The sequence below is a fragment of the Canis lupus genome, chromosome 16, assembly GCF_003254725.2.
Source record: "Canis lupus dingo isolate Sandy chromosome 16, ASM325472v2, whole genome shotgun sequence".
Classification (NCBI taxonomy): domain Eukaryota; kingdom Metazoa; phylum Chordata; class Mammalia; order Carnivora; family Canidae; genus Canis; species Canis lupus.
The window spans coordinates 41,099,048-41,112,945 of NC_064258.1; the positions used below are offsets into that span (position 1 = coordinate 41,099,048).

The window sequence follows — 13,898 nt, forward strand, 5'->3', positions numbered from 1 at the left end:
AGGATCGTGGGGAGCTATTGCCCATCCCTCCCCCGGTGGGACTGTCATCTTCTGGGCCTCCAGTATGAGAGCACTGGTGCCCACGTGTGTGCACATGGACCTCGTGGGCCTGGGCGCATGTACACACCAAGGAAGAACATGTGGTTGGAGGTATTTCCCGCATGTGACACCCGCCTCCAATGTCATAGATATGATGCCACAGTGGCCTGGGGACGTCTGGAGGAAGCACCCGCTAGGATAATCCCTGTCCCACGGGCAAGATGCAGACCATCCCCGACGGGCACAACGGCTTCTCTGGGGTCAAAACCGGGGAAGAATGGAAAGTTGTGTCTGAACGCAGGCGTGTGTCCAGGCTGGGGCCCTGGCTGCACACAGTCCTTCCCTGGGGCCTGTGGACAGGGGTGCGGGTGTGTCACTGTGTGCACAGGCCATCGCCTGCAGGGACAGGGGAGCCGTCGGCAGCCCCGAGCGCTGCCCCTGCAGCTTCCTCCAGGAGTGGGTCAGGGAGGGGGTCCCAGGAAGTGAGGTCACTCCCGTGACACAGAGCCCAACAGAACTTGGAACCCCCGTAACCAGGCAACCGCATCTAGTGCAGCCCCACCTCAGGCTCACTTGGCTGGAGACATCCGCTCCTGGAAGATGTTCTCCTGCTGCCGGCCCACCTCTGGGGGCTCTGGCTCCCAGGAACCCCAGGGGTGCCGCTTGTTCCAATGCTGTAGGCTTTGGCTCCAGCATAAAAACCAACGCCTCAGGGCGTTTATCAGGAGGCGCCTTCAGGTAAGTCAGAGCAGGCCAGGCCAGGCCCCCTGTGCCAGCCATCCTGGGTGGCCCCATCCCCTCCTCTTCAGCTTCAGGGAAACAGGGATGTGTGGGCAGGTGCATCCAGGCTGGGGGATGTTGCAGGGCGGCAGGTTCCCCGGTGATCCCTTCAGGGTCACCCTGAGGTCAAGGTGGGCAGGGTGCAAACAGGGCTCCTGAGGTCCTCTTACCCGCCGAGTAAGAGTCCCCCCGAGGCCCTGCAGCCGATCCCTTTGCTCTCCTTGGGGGAGGGGGGTGCCGCCTGCGCTGTGGTGTGTCTGGATGGGGGCCGCTGGGGGTGCGGCCCAGCCGAGGCGGCCGGACCGGGCGCTGAGGCCTCCTGCCTGGCTGCCGGGCACTGTCTCCACAGAGCTCCACCCGGGACAGGGGGCGCGAGCGGGAGGAAGGGGTGCTCTGCCCCACCGCCTCGAGGAACTGGGAAGTGCCCTGCGCAGCTAACAGAGGCCAGCGCGGGCTCAAATGAGTGCAGGGGCCGGGGCACCCCCGACACCCGGGTCCCCGATGCGGCACGAAGGGCCCCGGGTCCCAGAAGCCAGCCTGCTACTCCCCTGGGCTCCCCCCTACACTCCTGCTCCCACATGAGTCTGCATTCCCCTGCTCCCCACACTTGCCCCAGGGCCCTGCCCCTGCCTGGGCCAGATGCAGAGTCCCTGTGCACAGAGGTGTAGGAATATCAGAGCAGAGCCTTCAGGGGCGGCCTGGTCGCCCAGGGGTTTAGCGCCTGCCTTCCGCCCAGGCCCTGACCCCGCAGGCCCGGGATCGAGTCCCGCCTCGGGCTCTCTGCACCAGGGCTGCTTCTCCCTCTGTCTGTGTGTCTGTCTCTCTCGGTCTCTGTCTCTCTGTGTCTCTTGAGGTCCTTGTACTGATCCAAACTTTTTCGAACATTTATCCTCTAAGATTGTTTCTTTATCGGATAGTTTGTCTTGTTTGTGTAAGAGACAGGCAGAGAGCAGGGAGGGGAGAGGGAGACCCAGGCTCCTGAAGCAGACTGGGCCCCAAGCGCAGGGCCTGCCAGGGCGGGATCCCAGGGTGCTGAGGCAACGACCGGAGCCACAGCCCAGAGTCAGAGGCTAAGTGACTGAGCCACAGGCATCAAGGCCCGGGTTCCTGCCGTGGGCACTCCTGCCCCCCACGGCCCCCGAGAGCTCGGGCTGCGGGCTGCGCTCCCACCCCAGGCCTCCCGGCGGCTCCATGCACGTCCCCTCTGTCCCAACTCAGGGTGCAAGGGCCTCGGCCGGGAAGGCGCCTCCCATCTGCCCGACGAAGCCCAGCCGGACGGAGCTGCTGGAGCAGGAATTCCAACAACTGCTGCCCGCCTTGCTGCGCAGGGATGTCATCTCCGTTTTCATCTTTTTAGACAACTGTCATGGATTTGCCACCACCGACGAGGTGCTGGATCTGCTGTTTACGAAGTGAGCACCTGCGCCTCTGCAGCCCGGGGGTGGGCCACCTGCTGGTGGGGAGGCTGGGAATGCTTTTGAGCTGCCCGGCCTCGGGCCGCTCCCCCGCCTGGAGCAGAGTCACCCAGGGCACAGTGGGGTCCCGGAGGGCAGCCCCGGGGCCTGGCCTGTGGCGGGTCGGCCAGAGGGGCTGTGCCTGTGCTCCGCAGCCGTCCTCCTCCCCCGGGACGGGGCCTGTGCCTCCTCCCCACCGTCACCGGGGTCCTGAGCTGGCCTCTTTTCCCATTGAAAGGGAGGTTTGAGAGTCCATCGGGGGGCTGTGTCCTGGGGCAACCACACAGGGGGACCCCGGGGTCCCCGGGCGCCCAGGCCCACTCAGATATCGGCCGTGGGCCTGGCCGGAGCCTTTCATGCTCAAGCATTCAGGAGGCCCCGGCAGGTGCGGGCGCTTCTCCGGGGGCTGCCCGTGGCCCCCCGCACAGAGCTGACGGCCCCCGGGGCTCCGGCCTAGTCGGGGGTCAGAGGTGACAGCCCCCACGGTGAGAGGTCGCGGCCACAGGATGATTCGTGGGATGCCCCCGCCCTCCCCTAGATATGGGTGCATCGCAGCTGCGTGTGGTGGCGACGACGCGGTCCTGCAGCGCTGGAAACTGTGAGTGACTCCGGCCCCTGCCCGAGGGCCTTCCCTCTCCAGGAGGGCAGCGAGGGGGCTGTGGGCCGGGGTGCTGGACCCTCACCCCACACATCTGCAATTCCCGTGACAGGGTAAAGGTCTAAGGACCCTTCAGGAAAAGAGGAAAGGAGAGCCGTGAATAGGGTGTGGGCTTGGTGGGAGAGCACTGGGACCCCTAAGGGAGACTTGCTCCATGCCCGCCCCTCCCAGCCCTCTGTCTGCCCCACACCTGGGACCCAGAGCAGAGGGGGTGGGGAGCATCGCACTCCCAATCTGGTGGCACCTGGACCCAGTGCACAGCAGGTTGCCACGAGGGCCATTGAGGGCTCACAGACCCGGTGGCCCTGGCCCCGTGGGAGACGGCACATTAGAGTCAGTGGAAGGACACCCCCCGGGGCCCCTCATGAGGGAGGCAGCGCAGAGCCACAGGGAGGGAAAGTGGAGGTCCCGGGTGGCTCCTGGCAAGGCCTGGCAGGACACAGAGCCCGAGCCCTCCTGGCTTGGACCTTCCCAGAGCGACAGTGTGTGCAGTGAGGGCAATGACAGGCCAGACGCCCCCCATCCCCGGACGCCTGCCGGTGGATTCAAGGGGAAGTGGGCAGGGAGCCAGGCTGAGGAGGGAGCCCCGCTTCCCAGCAAAGACCGTGATGGTCACACCGCTGGGCGTGGGCTCCCCCGCACAGAGGCTTCGTGCCAGCCCCTCCTCGGGGAGCAGGCCTGTGGCAGGCAGGACCGCCAGGTGGCGGGTGGACGAGGAGCAGGACTGGCCTCCGACAGCCCCGCGCGGGAGGCCGAGGCCCCGGGTCCTGCAGGGCTTCCCCCGGACACCTCGGTGTGAGGGAGCCCTGTCTTCTGACCCCTGTGCCCACCTGTCCCTCCCCAGGGCCATCTGCTGCATCCTGGAGACATGGATGGACTATTATCAGGAGGACTTTTGTCGGCTCCCCCAATCTGCCTCCCTGAAGAAGATTCTGGAATTCATAAGGCAGCGCATGCCAGGCACAGACGTGGAGCTCCGTGCCCGGCGTTACCTGCAACAACTCAGACGCCTCCATGCAGCGGAGCCAGAGGCTGGGGGTGAGGAGGCCTGGGGGTGGCCGAGCTGGGGACAGGGTGGGCCCCACGGATCCAGCGTCCGTGCAGCTGGGCCGGGAGCAGGGGTTCGGCTCACACCCCATCCCCACGAGCTGCAGGCTGGGGACACCTCCCAGGGCTCTTGCCCCCCCACACGTTGAGCGGTGGGAAGAGTGTCCTTGATTTGGGAGGGACGTGGAAAGTCCGTCCTGGTGGTGATACTTTGTCTTCTTGCAGCTACAGCTTCGGCCCGAGCAAAAGACCCTGAAGCACTTCCGGAGCCCGCCCCAGCCCCAACTGTGGGGCCTGCTGCCTCGGATGGGCCTGAAGTGCTCGAGGCCGCCCTGGCTGCTGGGGCTGAGGGCTTGGCCCCAGCTGAGGTGCCAGCTGGGGAGGCGAAGCCCCTGCAGATAGTGGTCACTGCTCTAGATCACGGCTGCGCCCTGGACGAGCCACGTGCACCTGCGGCCACCCCGGAGGAGGAGCAGGCCCTGGCACCTGCAATCGGGGTCCCCAGAGTGCCAGAGCCGCCAATTGCCTCTGGGACAACTGGCTTCAACCTCTGCGCAGCCCCCTGACCACCTCGGGAGCCCGCCCCAGCTCCCACCGCGGGGCTCGTCATGCCTGCAGCCCAACGGAGGCTTGCCCTTCCCGTGTCATTTCACTGTTTCTATATTTTGACTTTTTCTTTAACCTGTATAATGGCTTATGAGTTTTATTGTAATAAAGTATAAGTTAAGTTCAAACAAAATTCACTCTGATGCTTTTAAATTATACATCGTGGACCTACACTTTAGGTCCATTCACAGTGTCACAGGTCCCAGAGCCCAGGGCACCGGGGGACACAGCCCAGGATCGGGTGCTCCCCCGGGTCAGGCAGAGGCCGGGAGGACACAGGACAGCCAGGTGGCTCCTGCCCCCGGGCGGCCCGAGCTGTACAGATCGGCGGGCCCGCCCCTGGAGCATCCAGGCCCCTGCGCACTGGGAGCTGCGGTAGTCACTGCGGGAGCTGACTCCAGGGCTGCACAGCTGGCCACCCCCACTGTTGTTGTCCCTCCTGGTGTCACCCTGTACCTGGGACTGAGCAGGGGCCTCACAGATAAACAACTCCCACTGAGCCATACACCTGGCAGGGGCCTGGGCAGCTCCCCAGGTGCACACACCTGAGAATCAGCACAGCAGGCCCCTCCCCCAAAGACCAGCTAGAAGGTCAGGGGAAAGGCAAGGTATTGACCAAGCAGCACTGGAAAGTTCCAGGGGAAGCCGAGGGATTTACAGTATATAGAATCAGAGGATACTGCCCCTTGTTTTTTTCTTTTCTGTTTGTTTCTGTTGTTTCCCCACCCCCTCTTTTGATTCTTTTTATTTCTTCTTTTCTTTTTTTCTCTCTCTCTTTCTCCTTATTCCTGTACAATTTGTTTTTGGCCACTCTGCACTGAGTAAAATGGCTAGAAGGAAAAACTCACCTCAAAAGAAAGAAATCAGAAACAGTCGTCTCTCCCACAGAGTTACAAGATTTGGATTACAATTCAATGTCAGAAAGCCAATTCAGAAGCACAATTATAAAGCTATTGGTGGCTCTAGAAAAAAGCATAAAGGACTCAAGAGACTTCATGACTGCAGAATTTAGATCTAATCAGGCTGAAATTAAAAATCAGTTAAATGAGATGCAATCCAAACTGGAGGTCCTAACGACCAGGGTTAACGAGGTAGAAGAACGAGTGAGTGACACAGAAGACAAGTTGATGGCAAGGGCGGAAACTGAGGGAAGAAAAGAAAGACAATTAAGAGACCATGAGGATAGGTTAAGGGAAATAAACGACAGCCTCAGAAGGAAAAATCTACGTTTAATTGGGGTTCCCGAGGGCGCCAAAAGGGACAGAGGTCCAGATTATGTATTTGAACAAATCATAGCTGAAAACTTTCCTAACTTGGGAAGGGAAACAGGCATTTAGATCCAGGAGTTAGAGAGATCGCCCCCCCCCCCCTCAAATTCATAAAAACCGCTCAACATTTAACATTTAATTTAATACTGGAACTTGCAAATTCCAAAGATAAAGAGAAGATCCTTAATGCAGCAAGAGACAAGAAATCACTAACTTTTATGGGGAGAAGCTTTAGGACAACAGCAGACCTCTCCACAGAGACCTGGGAGGTGAGAAAGGGCCGGCAGGATACAGTCAGGGTCCTAAATGAGAGGAACCTGCAGCCAAGAATACTTTATCCAGCAAGGGTCTCATTCAGAATAGAAGGAGAGATAAAGAGCTTCCAAGATAGGCAGAAACTGACAGGATATGTGACCACCAAGCCGGCTCTGCCAGAAATATTAAGGGGGACCCTGTAAAAGAAAGGGGAAGTCCAAGGAAACAATCCACAAAAACAGGGACTGAATAGGTATCATGATGACACTAAATCCATATCTGTCAATAGTAACTCTGAACGTGAATGGGCTTAATGACCCCATCAAAAGGCGCAGGGTTTCAGACTGGATAAAAAAAAGCAAGACCCATCCATTTGCTGTCTCCAAGAGACTCATTTTAGACATCAGGACACCTACAGCCCGAAAATAAAAGGTTGGAGAACTGTGTACCATTCAAATAGTCCTCAATAAATGCAGGGGTAGCCATCCTTATATCAGATAAATTAAAGTTTGTCCCAAAGACTGTAGTGAGAGGTGAAGAGGGACACTATATCATACTTAAAGGATCTATCCAACAAGAGGACCTCACAATCATGAATATTTATGGCCCGGATGCGTGAGCCGCCAAGTATATCAATCAATTAATAACCAAAGTTAAGACATACTTAGATAATAATACACTTATACTTGGTGACTTCAATGTAGCGCTTTCTGCAATCCACAGGTCTTTTAAGCACAACATCTCCAAAGAAACAGGAGCTTTAAGTGATACACTGGACCCGATGGATTTCACAGATATTTACAGAACTTTACATGCAAACGCAACTGAATACACATTCTTCTCAAGTGCACATGGGGCTTTCTCCAGAAGAGACCACAACTGGGTCACACATCAGGTCTTAACTGATACCAAAAGATTGGGATCGTCCCCTGTGTATTTTCAGACCATAATGCTTTGAAACTAGAACTAAATCACAAGAAGAAGTTTGGAAGGATTTCAAATACGTGGAGGTTAAGGACCATCCTGCTACAAGGTGAAAGGGTCAACCACGAAATTAGAGAAGAATTAAAAAGATTCATGGAAACTAATGAGAATGAAGACACCACCATTCAAAATCCTGGCTGCTGGGGCTGAGGGCTTGGCCCCAGCTAGCTGGGGAGGCAAAGCTCCTGCAGATAGTGGTCACTGCTCTAGTTCACCGCTCCACCCTGGACGAGCCACCTGCACCCGTGGCCACCCTGGAGGAGGAGCAGGCCCCGGCGCCCGCAGTCTGGGTCCCCAGAGTGCCAGAGCCACCACATGCCTCCGGAACAATTGGTTTCGACCCCTGAGCAGCACCCTGACCACCTCGGGAGCCCGCCCCAGCTCCCATCACGGGGCCTCGTGATGGCTGCAGCCCAAGAGAGGCTTGCTCTCCCCTGTCATTTCACTGTTTCTATATTTTGAGTTTTTCTTTAACCTGTGTAATGGCTTATAAGTTTTATTGTAATAAAGTATAAGTTAACTTCAAACAAAATTCACTCTGATGCTTTTATTTATTTTTTTTATTTTTATTGCTGTTATTTTTATTTTTTATTGCTGTTCAATTTACTAACATACAGAATAACCCCCAGTGCCCGTCACCCATTCACTCCCACCCCCCGCCCTCCTCCCCTTCTACCACCCCTAGTTCGTTTCCCAGAGTTAGCAGTCTTTACGTTCTGGCTCCCTCTCTGATATTTCCCACTCATTTTCTCTCCTTTCCCCTTTAATCCCTTTCACTATTATTTATGTTCCCCAAATGAATGAGAACATATAATGTTTGTCCTTCTCCGACTGACTTACTTCACTCAGCATAATACCCTCCAGTTCCATCCACGTTGAAGCAAATGGTGGGTATTTGTCATTTCTAATAGCTGAGTAATATTCCATTGTATACATAAACCACATCTTCTTTATCCATTCATCTTTCGTTGGACACCGAGGCTCCTTCCACAGTTTGGCTATCGTGGCCATTGCTGCTATAAACATCGGGGTGCAGGTGTCCCGGCGTTTCATTGCATTTGTATCTTTGGGGTAAATCCCCAGCAGTGCAATTGCTGGGTCGTAGGGCAGGTATATTTTTAACTGTTTGAGGAACCTCCACACAGTTTTCCAGAGTGGCTGCACCAGTTCATATTCCCACCAACAGTGTATGAGGGTTCCCTTTTCTCCGCATCCTCTCCAACATTTGTTGTTTCCTGCCGTGTTAATTTGCCCCATTCTCACTGGTGTGAGGTGGGATCTCATTGTGGTTTTGATTTGTATTTCCCTGATGGCAAGTGATGCAGAGCATTTTCTCATGTGCATGTTGGCCATGTCTATGTCTTCCTCTGTGAGATTTCTGTTCATGTCTTTTGCCCATTTCATGATTGGATTGTTTGTTTCTTTGGTGTTGAGTTTAATAAGTTCTTTATAGATCTTGGAAACTAGCCCTTTATCTGATATGTCATTTGCAAATACCTTCTCCCATTCTGTAGGTTGTCTTTGAGTTTTGTTGACTGTATCCTTTGCTGTGCAAAAGCTTCTTATCTTGATGAAGTCCCAATAGTTCATTTTTGCTTTTGTTTCTTTTGCCTTCGTGGATGTATCTTGCAAGAAGTTACTATGGCCGAGTTCAAAAAGGGTGTTGCCTGTGTTCTTCTCTAGTCTTTTGATGGAATCTTGTCTCACATTTAGATCTTTCATCCATTTTGAGTTTATCTTTGTGTATGGTGCAAGAGAGTGGTCTAGTTTCATTCTTCTGCATGTGGATGTCCAATTTTCCCAGCACCATTTATTGAAGAGACTGTCTTTCTTCCAATGGATAGTCTTTCCTCCTTTATCTAATATTAGTTGCCCATAAAGTTCAGGGTCCACTTCTGGATTCTCTATTCTGTTCCACTGATCTATGTGTCTTTTTTTATGCCAGTACCACACTGTCTTGATGACCACAGCTTTGTAGTACAACCTGAAATCTGGCATTGTGATGCCCCCAGATATGGTTTTCTTTTTTAAAATTCCCCTGGCTATTCGGGGTCTTTTCTGATTCCACACAAATCTTAAAATAATTTGTTCTAACTCTCTGAAGATAGTCCATGGTATTTTGATAGGGATTGCATTAAACGTGTATATTGCCCTGGGTAACATTGACATTTTCACAATATTAATTCTGCCAATCCATGAGCATGGAATATTTTTCCATCTCTTTGTGTCTTCCTCAATTTCTTTCAGAAATATCCTATAGTTTTGAGGGTATAGATCCTTTACATCTTTGGTTAGGTTTATTCCTAGGTATCTTATGCTTTTGGGTGCAATTGTAAATGGGATTGACTCCTTAATTTCTCTTTCTTCAGTCTCATTGTTAGTGTATAGAAATGCCACTGACTTCTGGGCATTGATTTTGTATCCTGCCACGCTACCGAATTGCTGTATGAGTTCTAGCAATTTTGGGGTGGAGACTTTTGGGTTTTCTATGTAGAGTATCATGTCATCGGCAAAGAGGGAGAGTTTGACTTCTTCTTTGCCAATTTGAATGCCTTTAATGTCTTTTTGTTGTCTGATTGCTGAGGCTAGGACTTCCAGTACTATGTTGAACAGCAGTGGTGAGAGTGGACATCCCTGTCTTGTTCCTGATCCTAGGGGAAAGGCTCCCAGTGCTTCCCCATTGAGAATGATATTTGCTGTGGGCTTTTCATAGATGGCTTTTAAGATGTCGAGGAATGTTCCCTCTATCCCTACACTCTGAAGAGTTTTGATCAGGAACAAATGCTGTATTTTGTCAAATGCTTTCTCTGCATCCAATGAGAGGATCATATGGTTCTTGGTTTTTCTCTTGCTGATATGATGAATCACATTGATTGTTTTACAGGTGTTGAACCAGCTTGTGTCCCAGGGATAAATCCTACTTGGTCATGGTGAATAATTTTCTTAATGTACTGTTGGATCCTATTGGCCAGTATCTTGTTGAGAATTTTTGCATCCATGTTCATCAGGGATATTGGTCTGTAATTCTCCTTTTTGGTGGGGTCTTTGTCTGGTTTTGGAATTAAGGTGATGCTGGCCTCATAGAACGAATGTGGAAGTACTCCATCTCTTTCTATCTTTCCAAACAGCTTTAGGAGAATAGGTATGGTTTCTTCTTTAAACGTTTGATAAAATTCCCCTGGGAAGCCATCTGGCCCTGGACTCTTGTGTCTTGGGAGGTTTTTGATGACTGCTTCAATTTCCTCCCTGGTGATGCTTTTAAATTATACATTGTGGACCTACACTTTAGGTCCATCACAGTGTCACAGGCCCCAGAGCTCAGGGCAGGGGGACACAGCCCAGGATCGGGTGCTCCCCCGGGTCAGGCAGAGGCCAAGAGGACACAGGACAGCCAGGTGGCTCTTGCTGCCCGGCGGCCCAAGCTGTGCAGATCGCTGGTTCAACACTCGTAAAATAATCATTGTGATTGACCGTATCAGCTAGAGAAAAAACAAGAACCATATGATCCTCTCAAGAGATGCAGAGAAAGCATTTGACAAAATACAGCATCCATTCCTGATCAAAACTCTTGAGAGTGTAGCAATAGAGGGAACATTCCTCAGCATCTTAAAAGCCATCTATGAAAAAGCCCACAGCAAATATAATTCTCAATGGGGAAACACTGAGAGCCTTTCCCCTAAGATCAGGAACGAGACAGGGATGTCCACTCTCACCACTGCTATTCAACATAGTACTAGAAGTCCTAGCCTCAGAAAACAGGCAACAAAAAGAAATAAAAGGCATTCAAATTGGCAAAGAAGAAGTCAAACTCTCCCTCTTTGTAGATGACGTGGTACTGTACATAGAAAACCCAAAAGACTCCACCCCAAGATTGCTAGAACTCATACAGCAGTTTGGCAGTGTGTCAGGATACAAAAATCAATGCCCAGAAGTCAGTGGCATTTCTGTACACTAACAAAGAGACAGAAGAAAGAGAAATTAAGGAGTCAATCCCATTTACAATTGCACCCAAAAGCATGAGATACCTAGGAATCAACCTAATCAAAAAGGTAAAGGATATATACCTGAAAAACTACAGAACACTTCTGAAAGAAATTGAGCAAGACACAAGGAGATGGAAAAGTATTCCATGGTCACGGATTGGAAGAACTAATATTGTGAAAATGTCAATGTTACCCATGGCAATTTACACGTGCAATGCAATCCCTATCAAAACACCATGGACTATCTTCAGAGAGTTGGAAGAAACCATCTTAAGATTTGTGTGGAATCAGAAAAGACCCCGAATAGCCAGGGGAATATTGAAAAAGAAAACCTTAGCTGGGGGCATCACAATGCCAGATTTCAGGTTGTAGTACAAATCCGTGGTTATCAAGACAGTGTTGTACTGGCACAAACCAGATACGTAGAGCAATGGAACAGAATAGAGAATCCAGAAGTGGACCCTCAACTCTATGGTCAACCAAATTTTGATAAAGCAAGAAACACTATCCAGTGGAAAAAGGACAGTCTCTTCAATAAATGGTGCTGGGAAATTTGGACAGCCTCATGCAGAAGAATGAAACTAGACCATTCTCTTACACCGTACACAAAGAGAAACTCAAAATGGATGAAGCATCTAAATGTAAGACAAGATTCCATCAAAATCCTAGAGGAGAACACAGGTAATACCCTTTTTGAACTTGGCCACAGCAACTTCTTGCAAGATACATCTATGATGCCAAGGGAAACAAAAGCAAAAATGAATTATTGGGACTTAATCAAGATAAAAGGTTTCCGCACAGCAAAAGAAACAGTCAACAAAACTAAAAGACAACCTACAGAATGGGAGAAGATATTTGCAAATGACATATCAGATAAAGGGTAGTATCCAAGATCTATGAAGAACTTATTAAACTCAACAGCAAGGAAACAAACAATCCAATCATGAAATGGGCAAAAGACATGAACAGAAATTTCCCCAAAAAGACATACACATGGCCAACAAGCACATGAGAAAATGCTCTGCATCACTTGCCATAAGGGAAATACAAATCAAAACCACAATGAGATACCACCTCACACTTGTGAGAATGGTGAAAATTAACAAGACAGGAAACAACAAATGTTGGAGAGGATGTTGAGAAAGGGGAACCCTCTTGCACTGTTGGTGGGAATGGGAACTCTGGAAAACTGTGTGGAGGTTCCTCAAAGAGTTAAAATTAGAACTACCCCACCACCCAGCATTGCACTGTTGGGGATTTACCCCAAAGATACAGATGCAGTGAAACAGCAGGACACCTGCACCCCAATGTTTATAGCAGCAATATCCACAACAGCCAAACTGTGGAAGGAGCCTCAGTGCCCATCGAAAGATGAATGGATAAAGAAGCTGTGGTCTATGTATACAATGGAATATTCCTCAGCCATCAGAAATGACAAATACCCACTATTTGCTTCAACGTGGATGGAACTGGAGGGTATTATGCTGAGTGAAGTAAGTCAGTCGGAGAAGGACAAACATTATATGTTCTCATTCATTTGGGGAACATAAATAATAGTGAAAGGGATTAAAGGGGAAAGGAGAGAAAATGAGTGGGAAATATCAGAGAGGGAGACAGAACATGAGAGACTCCTCTAACTCTGGGAAACGAACAAGGGGTGGTGGAAAGGGAGGTGGGTGGTGGGTTGGGATGACTGGGTGACAGGCAGTGAGGGGGGCATTTGACGGGATGAGCACTGGGTGTTATGTTACATGTTGGCAAATCAAACTCCAATAAAAAAATATACATACATACATACATACATACATAAAATCATACACAATGAAAAGCTGTAAAATTTTCTTCTAAGATTAGGAACAAGATAAAGATGTTCAGTCTCACATTTATTCAATATGGTATTGAAGTCCTAGACAGAGTCATCAAGTAAGAAAAAAAACTGAAAGCATTAAAATTAGAAAACAAGTAAACCTGTCACTACTTGCAGATGACATGATACTATACACAGAAAACCCTACAGTCTTTAAAAAACTTTTAGAACGAATAAATAAAATCAATTTATAAAAACTTATTAGAACTATTTTAAGAACTTTAGATCTAATACATGCATTCAATAAAGTAGAAGGTTACAAAATCATACAGAAATCCACTATGTTTTAATACTCTAGGAACAAGGTAACAGAGAAATCAAGAAAGCAATCTTACAATTGCATCAAAAAGAAGAAAATATCTCATAATAAGTTTAACCAAGGAGATGAAATTTATAAAAAACCAATGAAAGAAACCAAAGAACAAATAAATGAAAAGATATTCAATGCTCATGGAATAAAAGAATTAATATTTTTTAAAAGCTCATTTTACCTACCTAAAGCAATCTACTGCTTTAATGCAATCCCCATCAAAATGCCAGTGGTACTTTTCAGAGAGCTAAGACAAATAAACTAAAATTTGTACGGAACATCAGAAAACTGAATAGCTAAAGTGACCTTGAAACAGAAGAACAAAGCTGGAGGTATTATGCTCCCTGATTTCAAACTATACTACAAAACTATAACAATCAAAATAGTATCATATTGGCTTAAAAACAGAGCAATGGAACTGGGCTGAGACCCCAGAATTAAACCCACATTTATGACAAAAGAGCCAGTAATGTACAATAAAGAAAGGATAGTCTCTTTGACAAATGGTACTGTAAAACTGGACAGTCACCTGCAAAAGAATGAAACAACCACTTTCTTACACCATAAACAAAAATTAAGACAAAATGGATTAAAACTGTGAATGTAAGACTCAAAATTATAAAATTGCTAGAAGAAAACATTTGGTA

The 13,898-nt window shown here is 49.7% G+C and overlaps 1 protein-coding gene across 1 annotated transcript; it reads left to right on the top strand.

Annotated features, from left to right (window-relative positions):
* The first annotated feature begins 531 nt into the window (after positions 1–531).
* Positions 532–4,692, top strand: LOC112675658 (ral guanine nucleotide dissociation stimulator-like). The gene is made up of 5 exons (XM_025472333.3): positions 532–777; positions 2,038–2,231; positions 2,812–2,871; positions 3,776–3,969; positions 4,204–4,692. The coding sequence occupies exons 1-5, from the start codon at positions 640–642 to the stop codon at positions 4,542–4,544; spliced, it is 927 nt and encodes a 308-aa protein (XP_025328118.2). The 5' UTR covers positions 532–639; the 3' UTR covers positions 4,545–4,692.
* Positions 4,693–13,898: the final 9,206 nt, after the last annotated feature.

Excerpts from the sequence above, each read along its gene's own strand:
- LOC112675658 (XM_025472333.3), top strand. The coding sequence starts at position 640 with ATGTTCTCCTGCTGCCGGCCCACCTCTGGGGGCTCTGGCTCCCAGGAA. Across the intron at positions 2,232-2,811 it reads CTGGATCTGCTGTTTACGAA|ATATGGGTGCATCGCAGCTG; the intron begins GTGAGCACCTGC and ends GCCCTCCCCTAG. Across the intron at positions 2,872-3,775 it reads GTCCTGCAGCGCTGGAAACT|GGCCATCTGCTGCATCCTGG; the intron begins GTGAGTGACTCC and ends GTCCCTCCCCAG.